Here is a 24236-nt window from a genome sequence, read left to right on the forward strand (position 1 = left end):
TAGCTGGCCATCCTCATTTGTGAAAACCATATAATACAAAAAGAGCATCTGATTTTCTAACAGAGTTTGTACGCTCCACATAGATATGGAGAGCACAAACTACATCCAGGGAGGCTTCACCTACAGAAAGATCTGGAGCCTGAAAAGCTGGCACAACAATTTCTTCATTCACATAAAATTGGGACACTACCTTAGGAAGGTAACCCTCCCTAGTACGAAGAACAGCTTTATCCTGGTGAAAAATCAAAATTGGTGAGCGACAAGAAAGCGCTGCCAAATCAGAGACACTGCGTGCAGAAGAGATAGTGAGGAGAAAAAGTGTCTTTGCTATCAACCATTTCAAATCTACAGAGTCCAAGGGTTCAAATGAGGGAGCTTGTAGCCCCTTAAGAATCAACGACAAATCCCACGGTACTACCAGTGGAGCAAAGGAAGGCAGAACTCGCAGAACTCCCTGAAAAAAAATGAGGCAATCTTCCTCTGGAACCAGACTAACAAAGTGGCCAGGCGGAGACCACAGTCTAAACCCACATGCTTTCTGTGGGCACACCACTGACCAAAAGAATGCCAGACCCTGTAATAGATGAGGGCAGAGGCAGGCTTTCGTGCCCTAAGCATTGTCTGAATGACAGAACTGGAAAAATCTTTTGCTCTTAGGATGGAAGATTCAAAAGCCACGCCGTCAAACCCAAACGAGGTAAGTCTGGATGCCAGCAGGTACCCTGCCTTTAGCAGATCCTGTCATAGAGGAAGAGGATACGGACTGTCTATGAACAGATTCTGTATGTCGGTGAACTAATGATGTCTGGGCCAAGCTGTAGCCACCAGTATTACTGTTCCACCTTCCTGCTTGAATTTCCTGAGAACTCTTGGGAGGAGGTAAATCGGAGGAAAGAGATACGTCAGCTTGAAGTCCCATCTTACTGCCAGTGCATCCTCAAAGGCTGCTCATGGATCTCTGGACCTGGACCCATACGTGGGGACCTTGTGATTGTGACATGATGTCATGAGATCTATTTCTGGCAGACCCCATTTGTTTACCAGAAGCTGAAACACTCCCGGATGGAGAGACCACTCTATATGTCCTGATGACTTAGGAAGTCTGCTTCCCAATTGAGTACTCCTGGTATGAATATTGGAGAGATGGCCAGAAGATGACGTTCTGCCAAAATCAGAACCCTTGTCACTTCTTTCATGGCTGTGTAACTTCTCGTGCCTCCCTGATGATTGAGGTAGGCCACTGTTGTCACATTGTTGGACTGGATCTGGACCGGCTTGCCCTGAAGCAGGTCCTGTGCCCTGATAATTGCTTTGTATACTGCTTGCAGTTCTAGAATATTTATTGGCAGATGACTTTCCTGATTTGTCCATCTTCCCTGAGAGGTGTGATGACCTGTCACTGCTCCCCATCTGCGAAGACTGGCATCTCTGGTGAGCAGTACCCAATTTGGAATCAAGAATGGTTGCCCTTTGTTCAGATGATCTTTTCTCAGCCACCACAGGAGAGAGTGACAAACTACTGGAATAAGCAGGATCCTCTGGGACATTATTCAATGATACTGTCTGTTCCACTTGGAAGAATCAATCATTGCAGAGGTCTGGAATGGAACTGAGCATGGATACCATTGATCCGAAAGACCTGCTTTGCTAGCAGATTGGATACCCTTCGTTTTTGAAGCAGCTTGCGTATTCGCAATGATAGGGCCACAATTTTGTCCTCTGGCAGAAACACTGTCTGTGCCTGAGAATCCAGAAGAGGTCCCAGATGTACCATCTGCTGTGTTGGAGAAAGTGATGATTTCTTCCAATTGATGAGATGACCCAGCCGTGCATGTGTAAGCAGGTTATGGTTAGTTGAAGATGGTTTGGTAAAACAACTGGAGTCTGTGCCATTATCAGAAGGTTGTCCAGATATGGCAAATTCTGACTCCCTGAGATAGGCCATCATGATTGCCATTATTTTGGTAAAAACCCGGGGAGCCATAGATAGGCCAAAGGTTAGAGACTGAAATTGGTAATGCTGCTGACAGCAAACTGTAAAAATTGCTGCTGGGATGGTATAATAGGAACATGCAGATATGCATCCTGAATGTCCAGGGAAACCATGTAATCCCTGGCTCCATTGCCAAAATAATTGATCAGAGAGTTTCCATACAAAACTTGGGTACATGGATAAACCTGTTGAGGGTTTTCAGATTTAGTATAGGATGATAAGCCCCATTCAGTTTCTGAACCAGAAATAGATTGGAATAATAACCCCTTCCCTGTTGCGACACATAAATTGGGACTAATTACCCTCACCTGCAGCAGGGAGTGAATGGCTACCTGAAAGGCCAAGGCCTTGACCGCATCTGATGGGAGATCTGTGTAAAAAACCTCTTGGGAGGATGCCTCCTGAAAGTGAGGGCATACCCCTGAGAGACCACTTCTCGGACCCAGATATCTGTTGTTGTTTGATGCCAACAATCCATAAACTGAAGAAGTCGGCCTCCCGCCCTGGGATCCCCCAGGAGGAGGTCCGCCTCATCAGGCAGAGGGTTTTGTTATCCGGCTTAGAAGCTGGATGTCTTGCTGGCCCAGACTAGTTTGTCGCCTTGACATTTTGCGAAAACCAGACACCTTAAAGGAAGGCTGTTCCCTTGTTTATCCCTGAGAACCGAAGGACAGAAAATAAACCTGTCTAGACATTATAGTCGCCATAGATAGCAAACTTGCTGACTTTGAAGCCGCCAGAGTAGTTATTTTTTCCAACTCTGCTCCAAAAAATACTTTTCCATAGAAAGGTAAATCCTCTAGTGCCCTCTTTGATCCTGTGTCATCTTTTCAGTATCTTAACCAAAGGACCCTGTGTGCCACTATTGAAGCTGCTGATGCTTTAGAAGCTAAAATCCCAGCATCTACAGCAGCTTCTCCCAGATAGGAAGCCACTTCCCGTATATGAGAGATATACATCATCTGTTCTCTGATAGCATTTGTTAAAGAATTTTCCAATGCTCCCATCCATTCTTCAACTGCTTTGGCTACCCAGGCTCCAGCCATAGTTGGATGAGTAACAGCTCCAGATGATGGAAAAAAATTGTTTTAAGACCAGACTCAATCTTTTTATCCATGGAGTCCTTCAGGGAAGATGCCAATGGAATAGGAAATGTAGCATTTTTTATTAAATGTGTTACATGACCATCCACAGTAGGAGGTACCTCCCGCTTAGCACATACAGAAGCTGGGAAAGGATACAACAATGTTATTCTATTATTCACATAAAAACGTTTGTCAAGGTTACCCAATGCCTCATCCATAAACTCAGTAAGCTTTTCAGATTCAGGGTTTAAACACTGGAGCCTTCTTACTATCAGCTGGTTCATCATCCTGAATGTCTAGGATTGATTTAACTGCCCTCACCAATTTAGGAACATCCACTGTGGACAGATGGTCATCCTCCGCCGAGGCTAGACCCTGGAGCGGAATCGTGTGAATCATCTGAATCCATATGTTGAACAGATTGATAAAAGCTAACTTGCGCTTAGGTGCCTTTAGTAACTACCGGTCTGCTATCAACATTAGATGGTGCCATACTCTGACTAGTATGGCCATAAACAGGAAGGATGCATAGGAGGTGCAAACATAGCATGCTGTGGACACCAGGGATGTCTTAAGAGAGAAGGGGGCCCATGTGCACTCCCTGTGCAGGGCCACCTCCTCTCTCCCTGGTGGCCAGCAGCCGGAGCATTAGTAGACTCCGGGCACTAGAGTGTGCCTGGAGTCTACTGCGCATGCACAGAATGCTGGACACATGGCTGCAGTGGCCATTTTCCGGTGTTCTGTGCATGTGCAGTAGACTCTGGGCACTACAGTGTGTTCTGAGCAGAGCTGACACCCGACGCGGGACCACGGACAGGTAAGTTTAAGCTAATATGGGTGCAAGGTGTGTGGTGCAGGGTGCCCCTGGACCCTGGGGCCCGTGTGCCCCAGCACACACTGCACCCATTATAGATACGCCACTGGTGGACACCCCATCCAAGGAGGCATAGTGGGAGCAGCCTTATGATCCACAAATTGCTTCATTACCTGGGACAAAGAGGATACCCAAGAAGGCTCTTGTCCAGGGACAGGTGAACTGGACTGGTTTGGTGGCTCTTTACAACATACAACACACAAACCATCCTTAATAACCTGAGGGAACAAATAAGCAGTACATGATATACATGAAACCAGCACAGAGTGCTCCCCCTCCTGTATACCTTTATCTTTTGACATGTTCAATAAAAGCAATAATTGCAATGTTATGTGACAACCATCACAAAATCTTTAATGAATGTGAAGTACTCAGAGAAAAACCTCCACCCCAAAAGAATGGAGAGAAAAAACAATGATAGTTATAATTGACAGAAAGAAATTAAAAAACAATATCAATACAGCAGCTAGCAAAGAGTCACATACAATACATATGTAATAAAATTACAATCGACTCTAAATCAACCACACAGACACAAAGAAATGGTAGGATATAGAGCACTATGGGCCAAATGTAATAGGGTGTTTGTTTTGGTAAATTGCGAGTTTGGTGCTAAACTCGCAATTTTTCACAACTCTCCAATGTAATAGGGTGTCTGTTCACTAAAACTCGCATTTTTCAGAGTTACTAAAACTCTCCATTCTCAAACTCGCATCCAGATGTTTTCACATTGAAAACAATTAACTCGCCCAATGTAATAGAGTGTCTGTTTCAGACTCGCAAAAAATAGATTACCAAAAGTCCCCAAATAATAGACCTGCTTCAGGCTAGCGAGTACATCCTGAGCAGGTCAGATTAACACAGAAACATGCACATATCCATGAGATATGTACATGTTTCTGTGTGTACTTATGTAAAATGTTTTTAAATTGAAAAAAAATTATGTGCACCCCCTCCCCAAAAGCATAACCAGCCCCGGGCTTTATAAAGCCTGTTCTGGCTCTAAACATACAGGGGCCAAAATGCGTAGGGGGCCCCTGTATATTAAGAACCAGCACAGGGCTTTGTTGAGCTGGTCCTGGTTCTGGAAAATCAGGGGACAAAACGATTAGGGTCCCCAGTGTCAGATAAGGCCCCAGTGGTGTAGTTAGGATGCACACAATCCCAGACCCTGACAACAGCGGCTTCTGGTGCGTCTCTGACAGCAGGAGCAAGGACTGCCACGTGTGATTCTTTGTAAGCGGGAAATCACCTTACTTGACATCTCCGTATATCCATTTGCAGTCCAGGTCACCACATAGTGGCTAGCAAGCTTAGCCGTGACCCACCGAAAACCCCAGCTCAGTTACTGGTGTTGCGGCCCGGCGGAGGTAGATGATGTCGCAGTATATGCGTCTGAACTCAGACGCTTAGTACTGCCAACCCAAAAAACATAACAGAAAATAAAACAGAAAATATAAGCTTAGGACTGCCAGAGCAGTCCCGTTACAAAAGTGCGTCTTGATCCTGCCGCACCAAATGAACAACTGAAGTCCTATGGCTCGTGGTGTGTTATATATGGAGGAGGACCCAAGGCATCTTGGGAGCTGAAGCTTTAACTGTTTGGTGCCTGGTCTCCAACCATAATATCCCCATGGTATCCCTGTGGATCTCTATGGACCCTGAAGAAGAAACCTACCCTTGATCCTAACATAATCTCCAACTACCGACCTCTCTCTCTCTCTCTCTCCTCCCTTTTGCTTCCAAACAGCTTGAGCATATTGTTTACAACCACCTTACCACCTTTCTTTCCTCCCACTCCCTCCTTGACTCATTTCAATATGGCTTCCATTCTCTCCACTCCACTGAAACTGCCCTCACAAAAGTATGTAATGACCTCCATGCTGCCAAATCCAAGGGCCACTACTCTCTGCTCATTCTCCTTGACCTCTCTGCTGCATTTGACACTGTAGACCACCCTCTCCTCCTGCAAATCTTTCACTCTCTTGGTCTACATGGCATTGCCCTCTCCTGGCTGTCCTCGTACCTCTCTGATCATTCCTTCTCTGTCCTCTCATGACTCCTCTTCCCCCCCACTTCCACTAAAAGTAGGAGTTCCCCAAGGTTCTGTTCTTGGACCTCTCCTATTCTCCCTATATACATCAACTCTTTTGACCTCCAATATCATGTCTATGCTGATAATACTCAAATCTAGCTTTTCACCCCTGACCTCTCCCCCTCGCTTCTCACCTGTATCTCCAACTGTCTCTCTGCTATATCTTACTGGATGTCCCAGCGCTTTCTTAAACTTACCATGTCTAAGACTTAGGTGATTATCTTCCCACCCATTCAGCACCTCTCACAGTCCTGCCATTTGCATACTTCCTCATCCTGGATGCCACTAAAATTCACAGTTATGGTATAACATACCTTAGATAACTCCTTTTCTTCAAGGTCCATAGGGTCCAGAGAATCTACCTTGGGGTATGTAGTGGAATGATCCATTGCACCAAACAGCTCTAGCTTTGTTGCTCACAGCATGCATCAGTCATCCTCCCTATATACCCTGCTCCCAGCCACAGGCACTCAGTTTGTTAACAGCCTAACAGCAAGAGATGGAAAGTGGAGAAGGAAATACATCGCATACAAGACACACTCCACATACGAAGAGGGAATCAGTGATACAAAAAAAGCAAAAGAACAGATCCCAACTGACGCCAGGTGCGTCAGGGAGGGTGCTCTGTGGACCCTATGGACTTCCAAGAAAAAGGAGTTCTCTAAGGCATGTTATACCATAACTCTGATTTTCTTCTTCAGGGTCCATAGGGTCCACAGAATCTACCTTGGGGATGTCCTAAAGCAGTTCTCTTAAGAGTGGGGACGCTCCTGCGCAGAGAGGAGAATCTGCCGCCCAAAGGAAGCATCCTGGGAGGAAAAAGTATCAAATGCATAGAATTTGATAAAAGTATTGATGGAAGACTAAGTGGCTGCCTTGCATAGCTGTTCAGCCGAGGTGCCATGTCTAACCGCCCACTATGGTCCCAAAGATCGAGTAAAATGTGCTGTCACCTTGTTTGGGAGAGGGAGACCAGCAAGTGTATAGACCTGAGAAATAGTCGTATGCAGCTAGCAAGCCAAAGTCTGTTTGTTTGCTGGCCAACCTCATTTGTGGAATCCATATAACACAAAGAGCGAATCTGATTTCCTGATGGAGCTGGTACGATCCATGTAAATACGAAGGGCTCAAACCACATCCAAGGAAGCTTCACCTGTAGACAGGTCTGAAGACTGAGAGGCTGGAACTACAATCTCCTCATTCATATGGAAATGGGAAACTACCTTTGGTAGGTAACCTGCCTTAGTACGGAGGACAGCTCTATTTTGATGGAAAATCAAATATGGAGAGTGACATGACAGGGCTGCCAAGTCAGAAACTCTATGAGCCGAGGTGATAGTAAGGAGAAAAAGTACCTTCACTGTCAACCATCTAAATTCCACCGTATCCAAAGGTTCAAAGGGAGACGTCTGCAATGCCCTGAGAACCAAAGTCAAATCCCATGGAACCAGCGGAGGGACAAATGGAAGTTGTAACAGGAGAACCCCCTGCAATAATGTTCTAACATCCAGCAGAGGGGAAATTCTGTATTGAAACAAAACTGATAAAGCAGAAATCTGAACTCTCAAGGTAGCCAGACGAAGACCTAAGTCTAATCCTGCCTGAAGAAAAGCAAGTATTCTTGCAACCTTGAAAATCCTAGGGACATATTTTCTGTAAGCACAACAAAGAAAAAATGAATGCCAAATTCTGTGATAGATGCGGGCGGAAGCAAGCTTCCTCAGCCTTGTCTGAATCACAGAGACCGAAAAACCGTTGGCCTTGAGGTAGGCAGACTGAACAGCCATGCCATCTAAGCCAGCTGAGTTAAATCCTGATATAGGCAGAGATTCTGCACCAGCAGATCCTACCATAGAAGCAGTGGAAGTGGACTGTCTATGGATAGACAAGTCAGGTCAGAGAACCAATGCCTCTTGGGCCAGGCAGGGGCTATTAGTATTATCTTGCCGTCCTCCTGCTTGAACTTTCTGATGACACTTGGGAGGAGGGAGATTGGAGGAAACAGGTATGCCAACCTGAAATCCCATCTCACTGCCAGAGTGTCCACAAAGGCAGCTGAGGGGTCCCTCGTTCTGGACCTGTACCTGGGAACTTTGTGATTGTGACGTGATGCCATGAGGTCCATGTCTGGTAATCCCCACTTGTTCACCAGGATTTGAAAGACCTCAGGATGAACGGCCCATTCTCTGGTGTGTATGTCCTGGTGACTTAGGAAGTCCGCTTCCCAGTTGAGAACACCTGGGATGAAAATTGCTGAGATTGCATTCTGCCCACTGCACGGCCACCAGACTTTGTGTGCCTCCTTGATGATTGTTGTAGGCCACTGCTGATGCATTGTCGGACTGCATCTGGACAGGCCTGCCCTGTAGGAGGTCCTGCACCATGTATGAGTGCTCTGTGCACCTCATGAAGCTCCAATATATTTATTGGTAGGTGACTTTCCTTCATCGACCACATTCCCTGTAAGGTGTGGTGACCTGTCACCACTCCCTATCCTTGCAAACTTGCGTCTGTGGTGAGAAGTACCCAATCTGGCACCCATAATGGACAACCCTTGTTTAAATGAGTTGTCTCCAGCTGCCAGATGAGAGAGAGCCGAACCACTGGTGAGATGTGAATCATCTGGGATTTTATCCAATGATACTGTCCATCCCAATGCACCAGGATCCAATTCTGCAGGGACCTGGAGTGGAACTGGGCATAAGCCATCATGTCGAATGTGGATACCATGGAGCCCAGCACCTGCATTGCCAAGTGTACCAGACACTCTTTGCTTGCAGAGAACACTGCACACCCAAGATTGTAGTGCCACAATCTTGTCTTCTGGTAGAAGAATCCTCTGTCCAAGAGAGTCCAGCAGCACCCCCAAGTGCACCATCTGCTGGGATGGAGAAAGAGAGGACTTTTTCCAATTTATTATACAGTCGTTCTCTTGTAGGTAGACAATGGTCATCTGAAGATGACATTGTAACATCTCCCAAGATTGTGCTAATATCAGGAGGTCTTCCAAATATGGCAGTATCCTGACTCCTTGTCATCTGAGATGAGCAGTCATGACTGCCATTATCTTGGTAAATACTTGAGGAGCCGTGACCAGCCCAAAGTGTAGAGCCTGAAATTTGTAATGTTGCTGATCTACCGCCAATCTCAAAAATCTTTGATGGGATCGAGCAATCGGTACATGCAGATATGCATCCTGGATATTCAGGGAGACCATGAAATCCCAAGGTTCCATTACCAGCATAATTGACCGTAGAGTTTCCATACAGAATTTTGGCACATGGATGAACCTGTGAGACTTTAGATTCAGGATAGGGTGATGTGATCCATTTGGTTTTTAAATCAAAAATAAATTTGAATAATAACCCTTTCCCTGTTGCATCACAGGGATGAGGACTATGACTCCTGACTTCAGAAAGGCCCCAATAGACTCCAGGTAGGCTGAAGCCCTGACCAGGTCTAAAGGAAGGTTTGTATCCATAAACCTCTGAGGGGGATGCCTCAGAAATGTGATGGCTTAACCTTGAGAAACCAGCTCTTGAACCCAGACAGCTGTAGTTGTCTGATACCAGGCCTGGCAGAACAGTAAAGCTGGCCTCCAACCCTGAGACCTGGGGAGGGGGTGGCCCGCCCCATGAGACAGTAGCCTGGCTTGGAGGCAGGACGTTTGCTTTCTTGATTTCTTGGGCTGTTGTGTCCTGCAGGCATGACTCTGTCTAGAGGACTGACCCTTCGCCCTACTCTGTGGGCAAAAGGACCGAGCTGCCAACTGCCTAAATTTAGAGGTAGTTGCAGATGGCAATTCAGCCGACTTCAGTGTTGCCAGCAAAGTCAATATGTCATCCAGCTCTGGTCCAAACAGTACCTTCTCCACAAAAGGCAAGATTCAAGAGCCTTCTTGGATCCTGCATCCGCCTTCCAGGTTTTTAGCCAAAGGGATCTTCGGGCTGCAGCCAAAGTTGCTGAGACCATAGAAGCCAAAATACCTGCGTAAATAACCGCTTCCCCCATATACACAGCTGCTTCTCGCATCAAATAGAGAAAAGCCTGCTGTTCTCTGGTAGCATCAGGTATAGTACCCTCCAGAGCTGTCGTCCATTCTTCCATAGCTTTCGCTACCAAGGCTACAGCCATAGCTAGTCTGATAATATCTCAAGATAATGAAAACATTGATTTCAAATGATTGTCAAGTTTCTTATCTGTAACCTCTTTTAAAGAGGATGCTGCAGGAATGGCCAATGTAGCGCTCCTAATCAACTTCATGACATGAGCGTCTATCATTGGGGGAACTTCCCATTTGTTACACTCACCAAGTGCAAATGGTACCGAGAGGTTATATTCCATGTAGCATGAAAATGCTTCCCAGGAGTACTCCATGCCTCAGACATATGATTCGTCAGCTGATCAGACTGAGGAAAATAGTCCTTAGCCATCTTTTTACGCCTAAAGACCACTTTGACTGTCAGCGGGACCTCCTCTTCCTCTATACTGAGGACAGATCTAACCGCTCTCACCAGAGAGGGGACATCCACCAGAGACTGATGGTCTTCTTCTACTGAGTAAGACCCAGAACTCTGTGAGTCAGAATCTGAAGATGAGTCCAGGTCATCATGAGGTGACTGAAAGGAACCTCTCTTATGCCCCTGCTTTGCCGCCACTTGTCTATCTGGCTGCTGAGGAGCTATAGATGGCGGCGTACTCTGACTAGAGTGAGCAGTAGAATTAACCCAATAGGAATTCATAGGGGGCATATACATAGAAGGATGCAACTGCTGTGAATACCCCATAGAATGGGGAAATACCGCAGCCGGAGCCCGCGCTTCTGCGACTTTGTCCACTAAGTGCGACAAACAGGGCCGCCATCAGGGGGGGACTGCTGGGACTGGAGTCCCGGGCCCGGACCCTGGCTGAACAGGGGTGGGGCCGGCCGGCTCCTACTGCCACTGCCCAGCCTGCTGCAGCCCGCACACTACCCCGCCGCCGCCCCAGTCCGCATTAATTAAATGGAGGAGGAAGCCAGGGTCTGCTCGGGCCGCTCCTCCACCAACATACAGGACACTCCTGGCCCCTTTGTTAAATGGAGTTGTTGCGCATGATGTCATGCTGCGCCGGAGGGAGAGGTCAGAGGAGTCGCAGATCACGAAGAGCAGCGTCTGTCGGGGAAGGACAGTGAGACAAGCAGGTGAACTCAGAACTAAGGTAAGAGTGAAAAAGCGGGCAGGGCAGAGATAACTGGATTTAATACGAGGAGGGGGGGGATTGTGAATCTTGTATCACTGTTTCATTGTTTACCATGTATATGCCTTGTTCAGTTATCGGTGATAGCTTCACCTGTCTCTCTGTCTTGCTCCTGTCACCGCCATCTTTCCCTGCTGTATTTCTGAAGTTTCTCCTGCTTCCAATACTGTGGGGAGCAAGCATCTAAGTACAGTGTCAAGGGGAAAGGTGGCTGCTATAGACCAAAGACTTGAATGTCCAAAAGTGGCTTAGGTCTCAGGGTCTTCCCTTCATACCTCTGGCATTGAGCTCTTCATGGATTACTGCCAATTTCGGTTGTAAACCTTTGCTATAGCACTGCCAGTCTGAACTCCCCACCCTGAGCTGTCTGATTATTATCTGAGTGTGATGACGTTCCTCGATTACTACATCTGCCCTTACTATATCTATAAATCCTCATATCTCTTTCCAAACTAGTGATTGTCAAAAATGTTGAACAGTAATTCTTGAAATTGCTTAGAAAAATTTCACAGGTTTTATGGCCTTGAAAATGTTTCTTGTTCAACTGTTATTGCTGACTTGAATTAATAGTTCAAAATTCAGGGCTCGGGCCTGCCGTTTGTTGATCACTTTCAAGGTTCATCATTTCTATCTCGCTGGTAGCATTCGCGGCTAATTAAACACATTTTGAACTAGAATTAGCTGTTTTACTGTATTTACTTTAAATATTTTTAATTGGTAAAATATTTTATTTATTTTTTTAGATCACAGTTGTGTGTAAGGTTTTTTATTCACGGTTCAATATTTGTATTTGAGGTTTAATGTTCACAATTAGAAAGCTCCAATGTATATCAACAGTAGCTTATACGTTTTTAGGCAACATACGATGCATGTGTGTGATATTGATTCCTATTAGTCGCTATTTAGTGCTGCAAATTGCTTAAGAAAGAATTGCTTTCCAGTCCAATCGTGTGGTTCCAAAGCACAAAAAGTTATTTAGTTGTAAGATTTATCAATTAGAGTAAAAAGCAATGAAAATAGTACAGCCGATATATACGTGTGCGCACTGGTCCCAGTATACAGTCATCAATCCAGAAGTCTGCGGTCACAAGAAGATGTGTGTACACTGAGGTCAGGAGACAGCCTATATACCTTCCAGGTTTCAGAGTTAACAAAGGGACAAATTGACAGGTTCTCATTGGTTCTTGCTTCTGGTCAATCTGGTCATTGGTCAGTTCCTACGGTGTCATCAGGGGTATGGCTCAGTCCTCCAACGGTCACATTGTGTAGCTGCCCACCGAACAACAGGTTAAAACTGGCTACAACACTGCATACAAGTAATAACATTCTATTCAATAACTCCCTATCATCCATAACTAGCGGACGCATGATGCGACTTCTTTGCCGATAGAAATTGATGTCTGCAAATAAACAGGGATTTAGTATGATACCAAACATGACATGTCCACTGTATTCTGAACCTTAGATCTCTTTTAAGTACATCTCACCATAATTATTAGATAACAATACCTTTAATAACTCTGGTTATTAACTATAATGTGTGGGAACCATTTTACATGTATGCATTCGCATATGTACGTCTGTGTATTGAAATAGCAAATGTGTCTGTATGTACGTGAATATGCATATAAGCGTCTATGTGTACGTATGTGAATATACATACGAACGTCTATGTGTATATATATATATATGTGTGTGTGCGCGTTAGTGTATGTGTATTGTGGATTCGCATTTGTGCGCATTGGATTTCACCGACGCAAAATAGCGTCCTAGTAACACGTCATCCGACCATAGACGACTATATCGTCAGATAATAATTGTAAAGCGATCATATCCAATTATTTGACTTTGACAGTGAATTGACTTGACTGTGTGTGAACCAGGTCAAACATGGTTGAACAGACTTGAACATCGGTTAATTTAAAGTTTGGCTAAAATTATTTATTTTTTTGTCTTTTAAATCAATTCAAACTAGAGAAATTCCACTGGATCTGTTATAGAATTGATATGCGGCTGGTTCAAAAATTTCTTCACCAAACATTCCCAAAAATTCCATTTAGGTTAGTTCCTGGACTGGGATTGTATTTTTCCTTATTATTAAAAAGTAATCTCCTGCCGGACAATAATTTAAAGTTGCTGTGTTTAGCAAGGGTGCTCTGTACAGCAGAATTACTGTTTTTGCTTCCTTTCTGTATTACACTGGTAGCCATTTATTAAGCAAACAACAGTGCAGTGCAATTTCTGTTTTCATCAAGAATACTGTACTTTTTTTTTTTTTTGCTTTGGATCGCATTGGAGAAGGACATTATCATGCTAAATTACAAAAAGAAAAAAATATTTTTATGTTAAGCAGGGGATGTAGTTACCATCTTGGCAATCGGGATACCGGCACTCAGAATACTGGCACCGAGATCCCGACAGCAGTCGGAATCCCGGCGCCAGTATCCCAACCGCTTTTTCAGCTACATTCAGTGGAGTTCTGTTTCCTCAGCACACCAGTGGAGTTGACATATATATTACAAGCAATAAAATTTTGATATTTGAAATACAGTAGAGAACCATTGTCTCTGTTGATTAATTATTTAAGACTTAACCCGTAATCACACAGAGAAGTTAGATGAAATGCCATTATTAGTATTTACGGTACCCTTGCATTGTACTTTTGTTGCATTAGTGATGCAAATGGGAAGTAAACTGCACAGAATAGATAGCAGAGGCTGTATTTAATATGGGGGGTGTAGGGGGGGAAGGGGCAAATGCAGGAATTCTAGAGGGGGGCTTCCCAGTTGCAAATGCAGGAAACGGAAGGATAGGGACACAATGCAGTCACATGGTGGTAGAGGGCAGAGCGTGAGGGATGCATATGGGGGAAGAGGGCAGAGAGAGGGATGCATATGGGGAAGAGGGCAGAGAGTGAGGGATGCATATGGGGGAAGATGGCAGAGAATGAGTGATGCATATGGGGAGAGGGCAGAGAATGAGTGATGCATATGGGGAAGAGGGCAGAGAGAGGAATGCATATGGGGAAGAGAGTGAGTGATGCATATGGGGAGAGGGCAGAGTGTGAGGGATGCATATGGGGGAAGAGGGCAGAGAGAGGGATGCATATGGGGAAGAGGGCATAGAGTGAGGGATGCATAAGGGGGAAGAGGGCATAGTGTGAGGGATGCATATGGGGAGAGGGCAGAGAATGAGTGATGCATATGGGGGAAGAGGGCAGAGAGAGGAATGCATATGGGTAAGAGGGCAGAGAGTGAGTGATGCATATGGGGAGAGGGCAGAGAGTGAGTGATGCATATGGGGAAGAGGGCAGAGAGTGAGTGATGCATATGGGGAGAGGGCAGAGAGTGAGTGATGCATATGGGGAGAGGGCAGAGAGTGAGTGATGCATATGGGGGAAGAGGGCAGAGAGTGAGTGATGCATATGGGGGAGAGGGCAGAGTGAGTGATGCATATGGGGAGAGGGCAGAGAATGAGTGATGCATATGGGGGAAGAGGGCAGAGAGAGGAATGCATATGGGGAAGAGGGCAGAGAGTGAGGGGTGCATATGGGGAGAGGGCAGAGAGTGAGGGATGCATATGGGGCAGAGGGCATGGAGTGAGGGATGCATATGGGGGCAGAGGGCAGAGAGTGAGGGATGCATATGGGGGAAGAGGGCATAGTGTGAGGGATGCATATGGGGAGAGGGCAGAGAGTGAGGGTGCATATGGGGAAGAGGGCAGAGAGTGAGGGATGCATATGGGGAAGAGGGCATAGAGTGAGGGATGCATATGGGGAAGAGGGCAGAGAGAGTGATGGATGCATTTGGGGGAAGAGGGCAGAGAGAGGAATGCATATGGGGAAGAGGGCAGAGAGTGAGGGATGCATATGGGGGAAGAGGGCAGAGAGTGAGGGATGCATATGGGTGAAGAGGGCAGAGAGTGAGGGATGCATATGGGGAAGAGGGCAGAGTGAGGGATGCATATGGGGGAAGAGGGTAGAGTGGGAGGGATGCCTATGGGGGAAGAGGGCATAGAGTGAGGAATGCATATGGGGGAGAAGACAGAGAGTGAGTGATGCTTGTGGTGAGAGGGCAGAGAGTGAGGGATGTATATGGGGAAGAGGGCAGAGAGTGAGGGATGCCTATGGGGGAAGAGGGCATATAGTGAGGAATGCATATGGGGGAAAAGGGCAAAGAGTGAGGGATGCTTACAGGGGAATAGGGCATAGAGTGAGGGATGCATATGGGGAAGAGGGCAGAGAGAGGGATGCATATGGGGAAGAGGGCAGAGAGTGAGGGTTGCATATGGGGGAAGAGGGCAGAGAGTGAGGGGTGCATATGGTGAGGGCAGTGAGTGAGGGGTGCATATGGGGAGAGGGCAGAGTGAGGGATGCATATGGGGAGAGGGCAGTAAGTGAGGGGTGCATATGGGGAGAGGGCAGTGAGTGAGGGGTGCATATGGGGAGAGTGCAGAGAGTGAGGGCTGCATATGAGAAAGAGGGCAGAGAGTGAGGGATGCATATGGGGGCAGAGGGCATGGAGTGAGGGATGCATATGGGGGCAGAGGGCAGAGAGTGAGGGATGCATATGGGGAAGAGGGCAGAGAGTGAGGGGTGCATATGGTGAGGGCAGTGAGTGAGGGGTGCATATGGGGAGAGGGCAGAGTGAGGGATGCATATGGGGAGAGGGCAGTGAGTGAGGGGTGCATATGGGGAGAGGGCAGTGAGTGAGTGATGCATATGGGGAAGAGGGCAGAGAGTGAGTGATGCATATGGGGAGAGGGCAGAGAGTGAGTGATGCATATGGGGAGAGGGCAGAGAGTGAGTGATGCATATGGGGGAGAGGGCAGAGAGTGAGTGATGCATATGGGGAGAGGGCAGAGAATGAGTGATGCATATGGGGGAAGAGGGCAGAGAGAGGAATGCATATGGGGAAGAGGGCAGAGAGTGAGGGGTGCATATGGGGAGAGGGCAGAGAGTGAGGGATGCATATGGGGGCAGAGGGCATGGAGTGAGGGATGCATATGGGGGCAGAGAGTGAGGGATGCATATGGGGGAAGAGGGCATAGTGTGAGGGGTGCATATGGGGAAGAGGGCAGAGAGAGTGATGGATGCATTTGGGGGAAGAGGGCAGAGAGAGGAATGCATATGGGGAAGAGGGCAGAGAGTGAGGGATGCATATGGGGAAGAGGGCATAGAGTGAGGGATGCATATGGGGAAGAGGGCAGAGAGAGTGATGGATGCATTTGGGGGAAGAGGGCAGAGAGAGGAATGCATATGGGGAAGAGGGCAGAGAGTGAGGGATGCATATGGGGGAAGAGGGCAGAGCGTGAGGGATGCATATGGGGGAAGAGGGCAGAGAGTGAGGGATGCATATGGGGAAGAGGGCAGAGTGAGGGATGCATATGGGGGAAGAGGGCAGAGTGGGAGGGATGCATATGGGGGAGAGGACAGAGAGTGAGTGATGCTTGTGGGGAGAGGGCAGAGAGTGAGGGATGTATATGGGGAAGAGGGCAGAGAGTGAGGGATGCCTATGGGGGAAGAGGGCATAGAGTGAGGAATGCATATGGGGGAAATGGGCAAAGAGTGAGGGATGCATACGGGGGAATAGGGCATAGAGTGAGGGATGCATATGGTGAGGGCAGTGAGTGAGGGGTGCATATGGGGAGAGGGCAGAGTGAGGGATGCATATGGGGAGAGGGCAGTGAGTGAGGGGTGCATATGGGGAGAGAGCAGTGAGTGAGGGGTGCATATGAGAAAGAGGGCAGAGAGTGAGGGATGCATGAGTAGAGGGGGACTGCAGCAAACAACATGGGGGAAAGTTGACCTAGCTCTTTGGCTGGGAGGACAACAAGCACCGACCACCTACCTTGTACTTGGCATCAAAGGGAGACATTTTTCTGTAAGTCAAACAGGAGAGACTCGGTGGAGTCCAAGTAATCCTCCCATAGGTCACCATGTGGGTCTGGTCTCTGTTGCTCGTATTGATACCGTTTGAACAGCATCGATATTAGAGAGATTTGATTGCACAGACCAGATTGCCCATACCTCCCATTTCAATATAAAATAACTTTGTCACACAGAAACAATTTGCGGTTCCAACACACACAAAGGTACTATATTGTAAAAAGGGTATAATCAGCCTTAATCTATACAATGCAGCTATATACAGGATAAAGACACAGATACAATTACCAACACTTCGCCATGCGGTCTTGGATCCTAGACTAATCAGCTGTCCATCAGGATTGCTGTGTGTTTCTTTAGGGTCAGGCAGGGAGGAAGGTAGCAAAGGAAAGGGAAGGGATCCAGACTGCATGGCAATTTATAGGTGTACAATTACCTTTGAACATAAGCTGAATACTCAGAGGGGTTTCCTATTGGCCCTTTATTACTGAGTCACAATGGTTGTTGCTATTCATTTGTTAGTAAATGGTTGACGTCACTGGAGGTTGAACTTGTTAAAAAAAATCCCTTTGTACTAACATTTGGCATGCAAATCTACAGGGGAGGTGTACAGTGATTTATACAGTATAGAGTATAATTCTTGGCAGGTCTTCATAACTCGATAGTGATCCCTTCCATATTCATTCTGTTGGTTTCATATTCCTGTTGAGACAGAGGGAAATCGGTAGATACTACTCATGACCCATTTATCTTATTCCTAATCCCAGATATCATATAACTGCTATTTAACATGTAACATTCACTGTATACCTTTAAAACACATAGCATTGTGCGTATCTCAGTCAGTTTAGGGTTAAATGGGATATAAGTTTATTGTAAGGAAAGGCTGCTGTCCGTCGGGGTAAGGTTTCCGATAATAATACTTAAAAGCTGGCTGTGCGATTGAAACGCAAAACAGTATTTAAACAGTATTGCTGTACTAACTTTATGTGTTTATGTAATGTAAAAATGGCGCTTAACTGTTGTGAGCACAGAAGCATGGCTCGCCATTCACAATATGACGAGTTGCGGGGGCATGGGATGCGTGTGCATGTATAGCGAGCATGTGCAATTGCGCGTGCGCAAGTGCATGCGCAAAATGCGGCGGGAGCCTGTGTTCGCATAAGATGGCCATGGACGATCAAATCGTCCAATGGATGTCGTGTTGCGATTCGTGCGCAATTAAGCGATCGCAACCAATTTATTCGGTTTCGACAGTCCACCCTTTGATAGCAATTATACGCTATCACCATACGCAAGCAACAATTAATAATTGGTTATCTGATTAGCCATACTATAAGACATTAGTTAATGTTATTGTTATGGGATGGCATGAGTTGTTAATTTACCCATCAATGAAGCGCTTTTGGGGGAAGGGACATAAAACTAGCCTTATGTGCACACCACAGGCCAGACTGAAGAGGTCGTGACCATATGTTAGATGTGGGAATGCACCTAACCCATAAGGATAATTTTGAATTGTTTAGAGACTTCATTTTAAGATGTTTTGAAATAGCATTAATAACACTTTTATGCACTGCTAAACAAATCCAAATCACATCATTACAAGGTACGTGTTCTTATGGGACTTCTACTATCATTCGGATCTTATTTCATGTGGACACTGTATTATAAAGTATTGTTCAATGTTCTTAACGATATGACTCCGTGTGGTCATTTGAATCATTGAATAATGCGCCCCATGGGACATAAAGTAGCCCCTCGTACGCATACCACGTGGACTCTAAGTCGAGGACCAATGGGGAGCTAATGTGGGAAAGCACCACTCCATGGAGAGGACAACCTTGGAAGAAAGGGGAGATGAAGACTACATTTAAACTAGGGTGTTCTAAAGAAATATTGACAATACTTTATTACACATGGAAATATGCAAGCAAACATTAGATCATACTCTCTAATTCAGGGTTATAATGTAGGGTATTAGTTACATTAGTATTCACAGCATCATGGGTAACTACCATCATTATTTCATTTTCCTGGTTTCCATTGGAACAACCTTTTGCACACATCATAGCCGCTGGAACACATCTGATACATATGCCAATTATTAGGATGACCACCAACACTAGGATCAGGAGTTTCCCTATACTCGCAATCAGTCCTTGGACCCACTCTCCTAGACCCGAGAACCATTTCATAGGGTTCAACCAGGAGAACCACTCTTCGACCTGTTCCTCCACTTCAGCGATTGAAGCATTATGGTTCTTCCGAAATTCCCATTTCAACTGCAGAATTTCATCCATTTTCCGGTCTATCACCTCCTTGGGGTCACTAGTGCTATTGGTGATATAAGTACAACATTTAACACCAAACTGGGTGGCTAGGGTTACGCAATACCCTCCAGTGACAGCAGTTAAATAATTCAGCACTAAACGATGTTGGACCAGCTCTTTCTTGTACACTTGCAACTCCTTACCAGTGTACCTAAAGGTGTCATCATATAGCTCGGTGATATTATCTATTAATTTTGCGAGATCTTGAATATACCTAAAATTTAGAGATCCCCGAACAATCCTGGTGGGATCAAGTGCAACTAAAATCTGGAAGCCAGTCGTCTCACTTATCATTTGAGTGGCTTAATGCACATCACCAGGAATCATGTTTCTCTTATTTCTGTGTTCATAAGGCGTATGAAGGTATGTTCATATGGACATCAATCATTTCATTATGAGCAGAGTCATGACTTCAGGGAGTACCTTTCCCAAATAGCATAGTCCACTGGAACTTGGAGAGAGCCATTTATACGCTTTTCTACCACAAATATAATATACATCATCTGGGAGGATGAATGGGATGGAATGTTTCATGATACCGGTACACATCTTTTCTATGAATGATCCCATCCCTATCTCCTCCATTTGGCTAATACAAGTATCAGGTTGTATGCTCTTCGCACAGTACCCGGGTGGTACTCTTCCAACCATCACTTTAACATTACTCCGCGTATACCTGTACCTATAGAATTTCCCACTTGTAACAATGTTGTATAAAAGTGCTGAGTCTATAGATACATTATCGGCTCTCAGTGAGAAGGTCATTGTCTGATTAATTCCTGTGACTTCCCAATTCCCAGGTTTGTTGGGATTGGTGAAGTTGAAACAAAACAGGGATTTATCTACTTGATATTGGTGGAGCTTCAAATTAGGGGAATCGGATATGTTAAATTTTCTGTCCACCGGTTTGCCTCCCTGTAAGTCAATGACTTCAGAGACCTTTAAGGGGAATGGGACTAACCCTACATTATGCTGTCCTTGAGGAACCTGGGAGCATACCCAACATTCGTTTTGGTTCAAAACCTTGCCTACTAGGGAATGGTAGTCCTCTAACGGATGCTCGCCCAAGTATAAATTACTCTGGGTCTGACATTGTAGGATGCATTTATCATTGACTACAGGCCCACAATTTGCGCATATACAATACTCTTCAGACAATAAACCTTCACACTGCCTCCGAGGTTCCAAGAGAGCAGATCTTTTAACCATTACAGTGCTAATATTGGTCAGGTACTGGCCTTGTTTTTGCAGCTCTTTCTCTCCCAGCTCCTCTCCACTGACACCACTACCGATCTCTCTCTCCATCCTCCGACCACCAGCACAGAACCAGGACATCCCGAGACACAACAGTATGATATGAACTCTGGGAGGATACACAAAAGCAGTTACAACCTGAAACCCCATCACCATACCAGGTCTTACCAGCCTTGTTCAAGTGCTACTGATACAATTAGTAGCTTTCACGGAACAGGCTTGCAATTGACAGGTCCAGGTTCTCTGTCTCTCCCCTGGTCTGGTTCTCCTCAGGATTTTTGACCTTCCGACAGTGGCTGGAATGGACCCAGGTGTCTCTCTCAGCTACTTTCACGGATGTTGTACTTGTCAGTAGCATTTGGTATGGTCCTTACCAACGGTCAGTCAAACAACCTGAACGTAAAAAGTTTCGGATCATAACATACTCTCCAGGTTCAACATCATGACAGTTCATTTCAGGCATATCAGGTGATAACAGTTTTAGTTTCTGCTGCTGCTGTTGGAGCTGCTTACTCATCCCTATAAGGTACCTCACAGTAACCTCGTTGTTACTTTTCAAATCTTCCTGAGGACTTATCATTAAATGAGGTTGCCTCCCGAACAGTATTTCGAATGGGGAAAGATTAAGAGGGGATCTAGGGGTGGTCCTGATACTATGGAGCACAAGAGGCAGAGCTTCTGGCCATCCCAAACCAGTTTCAGCCATGATTTTACTCAGCTTGTTTTTAATAGTACCATTTACCCTCTCCACCTTGGCACTGGCCTGCGGTCGATATGGGGTGTGAAGCTTACTATTAATACCCATCAACTTACACATACATTGAAAAACATCTCCGGTAAAATGGGTACCCCTATCACTTTCAATTACTCTAGGGATACCATACCTACATACAAACTCCTGAACTATTTTCTTTGCCGTGAATGCAGCAGTGTTGGTAGCAGCTGGGTATGCCTCTACCCAATTAGAGAATACGTCTATGCAAACCAAAACATACTTCAAGTTCCTGCAGGGTGGTAACTGGATGAAGTCAATTTGTATTACCTGGAAAGGGCCGTCTGCTGGAGGGATGTGAGATGGTTCGGTGGGTACAGTTTTTCCTATATTCTTCCTTAAGCAGGTCAAACAGGACATTGCCCTCTTCTCTGCTTGGGAAGAAAAGCCAGGTGCATACCAGTATGCCTTCACTAACTTACACATACCCTGCTTACCCAGATGGGTCAGACCATGTGCTGCTTCTGCTAAGCTTGGGTAGTATGCCTTAGGAGCTACTGGCTTCCCTTGTCCATTTCTCCAGAGCCCAGAGGACTCTTGCTCACATCCCTTGGATCTCCAGCTTGCCTTTTCCTGATGGGTACACAGACCTTGCATTTCAACCAGTTTCTGCATGTCAACCGTTTCAAATACCAACACTTTATCCATTTGATTAAGTTTTAAACCTGCTGCCCATTTGGCAGCTTCATCAGCCCTGTTGTTACCCAATGATACTGGATCATCTTCGCAGGTGTGGGCTTTACACTTAATGACAGCTGTCTTGGGTAGCTGAATTGCCGTCAACAGTCTTTTTATGTGATGTGCATGTGCGATTGGTGTGCCTGCTGCCGTTAGAAAATTTCTTAGACGCCATAGGGCCCCAAAATCGTGCACCACCCCAAAAGCGTACCTGGAGTCTGTGTAAATATTGGCCGTTTTTCCTTCGGCCAACTCACACGCTCTCCTTAGTGCCACGAGTTCCGCCACCTGCGCTGAATGGGGTGGACCGAGTGGTTCGGCCACTATAACGTCCTTGTCATCAACCACAGCATAACCTGTACATAACTCACCTGTATCAGTCTGTCTATGGCAACTCCCATCCGTGTAAAACGTTAAGTCTGCATTTTCTAATGGTGTGTCATGAATGTCAGGCCTAGCTGTAAAATTTTGATTTAAATACTCCATATAGTCATGCCTATTAATTCCTGTACCAAACTCACCTTCTACCACTGGTAACGATTCATCTTTACCTTCCACCCTTTGTGCATCATGAGGCACACTTGGTAAATATGTAGCAGGGTTTAAAGTATTACACCTCTTTATAGTAATGTTGGTCGGTGCAATTAACGCTAGTTCCCATTTAGTGAACCTAGCGGAGGAAACGTGTCTGGTCTGGGCCGAATTTAACAGGGCAGAAACAGCATGTGGTGTATGTACAGTCATGTCATGGCCTAACACTACATCCTCACTCTTTTCCACTAAGAGTGCGGTTGCAGCTACGCTCCTTAAACACGTTGGGAGTGCTCTTGCCACAGCGTCCAACTGGGCACTGTAGTATGCTACTGGTCTATTGGCATCACCATGTTTTTGTGTGAGAACTCCTGCTGCACAACCAGCAGCCTCCGTACAAAATAAATCAAAGGGTTTCCCATAGTCTGGAATCCCCAATGCAGGTGCTCTTATCAGACTGTCCTTAAGATTAAGGAAGGCTTGCTCTGACTCTTCAGAATGCAAGACACGGTCTGGTTTTGTGGAAGATACTAACTCCTGCAGTGGTAAAGCCAGAATGGAATAACCGGGTATCCATGACCTGCAATACCCACACATGCCCAAGAAGGCACGGATCTGGTGCTGGTTCTGCTGTATGGTGTGGATTCTATCCGCTGTCAGATGTCGGAGGCCTTGTGTAAGACAGTGTCCCAAGTATTTAACCCTGGTCTGGCATGGCTGTAACTTGTCCTTAGCAACCTTATGCCCTGTGTGCGAGAGGTGAAGCAACAAAAGTTTAGTATCATTTAAACATGACATAAACGAATCAGAGCATAACAACAAATCGTCTACATATTGGATTAGTACCGATCCATTGGCAGGTTGAAAAGACTGTAAACAATCATGTAAGGCCTGGGAGAAGATACTGTGGCTGTCAATGAAGCCCTGGGGTAGTCGTGTCCATGTGTACTGTACGCCATTGTATGTAAAGGCAAATAGGTATTGGCAATCAGGATGAAGGGGGACGGAGAAGAAAGCGGAGCATAAATCTATTACCGTGAAATGGGTTGCGGTTGATGGGATTTGCATAAGGATGACAGCTGGGTTAGGCACTACAGGAAATTGACTTTCTACCACCTTATTAACCCCTCTAAGGTCCTGTACCAGCCTGTACCCCCTCCCACCACTCTTTTTCACAGGGAAGATGGGACTGTTGGCTACACTGGCTGTACGGACTAAAATTCCCTGTTGTAGTAAACGCTCAATTATGGGGTGAACCCCTAACTCCATGTCTGGCTTTAATGGGTATTGGGGAATTTTAGGAGCGTGTCTACCGTTTTTCAGGTTTACCATGATGGGAGCTACATTTGCCATTAACCCAGTGTCCTGTCCATCCTTGGTCCAAAGGAAACTAGGTATTTGTTCTAACATTTCATCTACCTGAGCTGAACCCTTGTCTGATGTTATGGTGTGCAGCATTAACCTTTGGGGAGTGTCTAGCACATCCCTTACCTCGT

At 45.9% G+C, this 24236-nt stretch overlaps 1 protein-coding gene across 1 annotated transcript; it reads right to left on the bottom strand.

Annotated features, from left to right (window-relative positions):
• Positions 1-17354: 17354 nt before the first annotated feature.
• LOC148522172 (uncharacterized) lies at positions 17355-23403 on the bottom strand. The gene is made up of 2 exons (XM_088474283.1): positions 23334-23403; positions 17355-21152 (listed from the first exon to the last, which is right to left on the bottom strand). The coding sequence occupies exon 2, from the start codon at positions 20913-20915 to the stop codon at positions 19890-19892; it is 1026 nt and encodes a 341-aa protein (XP_088330409.1). The 5' UTR covers positions 20916-21152; positions 23334-23403; the 3' UTR covers positions 17355-19889.
• Positions 23404-24236: the final 833 nt, after the last annotated feature.

The sequence above is a fragment of the Taudactylus pleione genome, unplaced genomic scaffold (genome assembly GCF_031769625.1).
Source record: "Taudactylus pleione unplaced genomic scaffold, aTauple2 ptg000152l, whole genome shotgun sequence".
In the NCBI taxonomy this organism is placed as follows: domain Eukaryota; kingdom Metazoa; phylum Chordata; class Amphibia; order Anura; family Myobatrachidae; genus Taudactylus; species Taudactylus pleione.

What these genes read in the sequence shown, in the direction of transcription:
- LOC148522172 (XM_088474283.1), bottom strand. Translation starts at nt 20,915, where the DNA reads ATGGTGATGGGGTTTCAGGTTGTAACTGCTTTTGTGTATCCTCCCAGA.